Source organism: Sinocyclocheilus grahami, unplaced genomic scaffold (genome assembly GCF_001515645.1).
Source record: "Sinocyclocheilus grahami isolate Dianchi unplaced genomic scaffold, SAMN03320097.WGS_v1.1 scaffold3927.1, whole genome shotgun sequence".
Taxonomy (NCBI): Eukaryota; Metazoa; Chordata; class Actinopteri; order Cypriniformes; family Cyprinidae; genus Sinocyclocheilus; species Sinocyclocheilus grahami.
In genome coordinates this window covers 8,177-8,894 of record NW_015508959.1, presented here as the reverse complement: position 1 = coordinate 8,894, position 718 = coordinate 8,177, and the positions used below count along the sequence as shown (strand labels likewise).

Here is a 718-nt window from a genome sequence, read left to right as displayed (position 1 = left end):
ACATACAGACACACACACACAGACACACACACACACACACACACATATATATATAATGAAAATAATGAGAATTTAGTGGCAGATTGTGATTAATTGTCATGAAAAATGTCACAATGCAAAATAAATACATAAACAAACCTCCCAATAAAAGGCAGTTTTTAATGCATGCAGTTTTATGCTTGTCATGAAAAAATTCACAATGCAAAACAAACAAACGAACCTCCTAATAACAGACGTATTTTAATGCAAAACTCATTATAACACTCATTATATCAAAATAATTTAGTTTAAACGTTTGAAATTCTGCTTCAAAAATCATTGCCATACGAGCAGTCAATTAAATTCATTTTGAATCGCTGTGGACATTTCAAAATTAGAAGTTCAAATTCAAATATTTAATCTGTGGAAATCTCCGTCTGACAGTTTACAGTGATTTGACTCACCGCTCACTTTTCCCAAGACTATCGATTTGATGGCCTTGAACTCAGTGTCCGATGTTAGATTGAAATATTCCTTTGCATGCTGATCGACCTACAAAAAACACAACAAGGCACAGTTACAATTTTATGACAGCATCATGTTTGTTCATAGCAAGGGCATATTCTTCTGCAAGCGTTTTAATTAAAACTGATCTTCCAAGTAATTATAAAACATGTCACTGCACGCTGTCAAACTGCAGCCGCTCGCTGGTTCAACACCAGAGGAAGCGCTTCGGTCC

At 35.0% G+C, this 718-nt stretch overlaps 1 protein-coding gene across 1 annotated transcript in view; it reads right to left on the bottom strand.

Moving 5' to 3' along the window:
* The window catches only part of LOC107576561 (contactin-associated protein-like 5), a gene marked incomplete at both ends in the record, with an annotated part of 17,304 nt that overhangs the window by 8,703 nt on the left and 7,883 nt on the right, over positions 1-718 (bottom strand). The window contains one exon of the mRNA XM_016262720.1: positions 429-531. Coding sequence (XP_016118206.1) covers positions 429-531 — 103 coding nt within the window. The remainder of the gene's footprint in view (positions 1-428; positions 532-718) is intronic.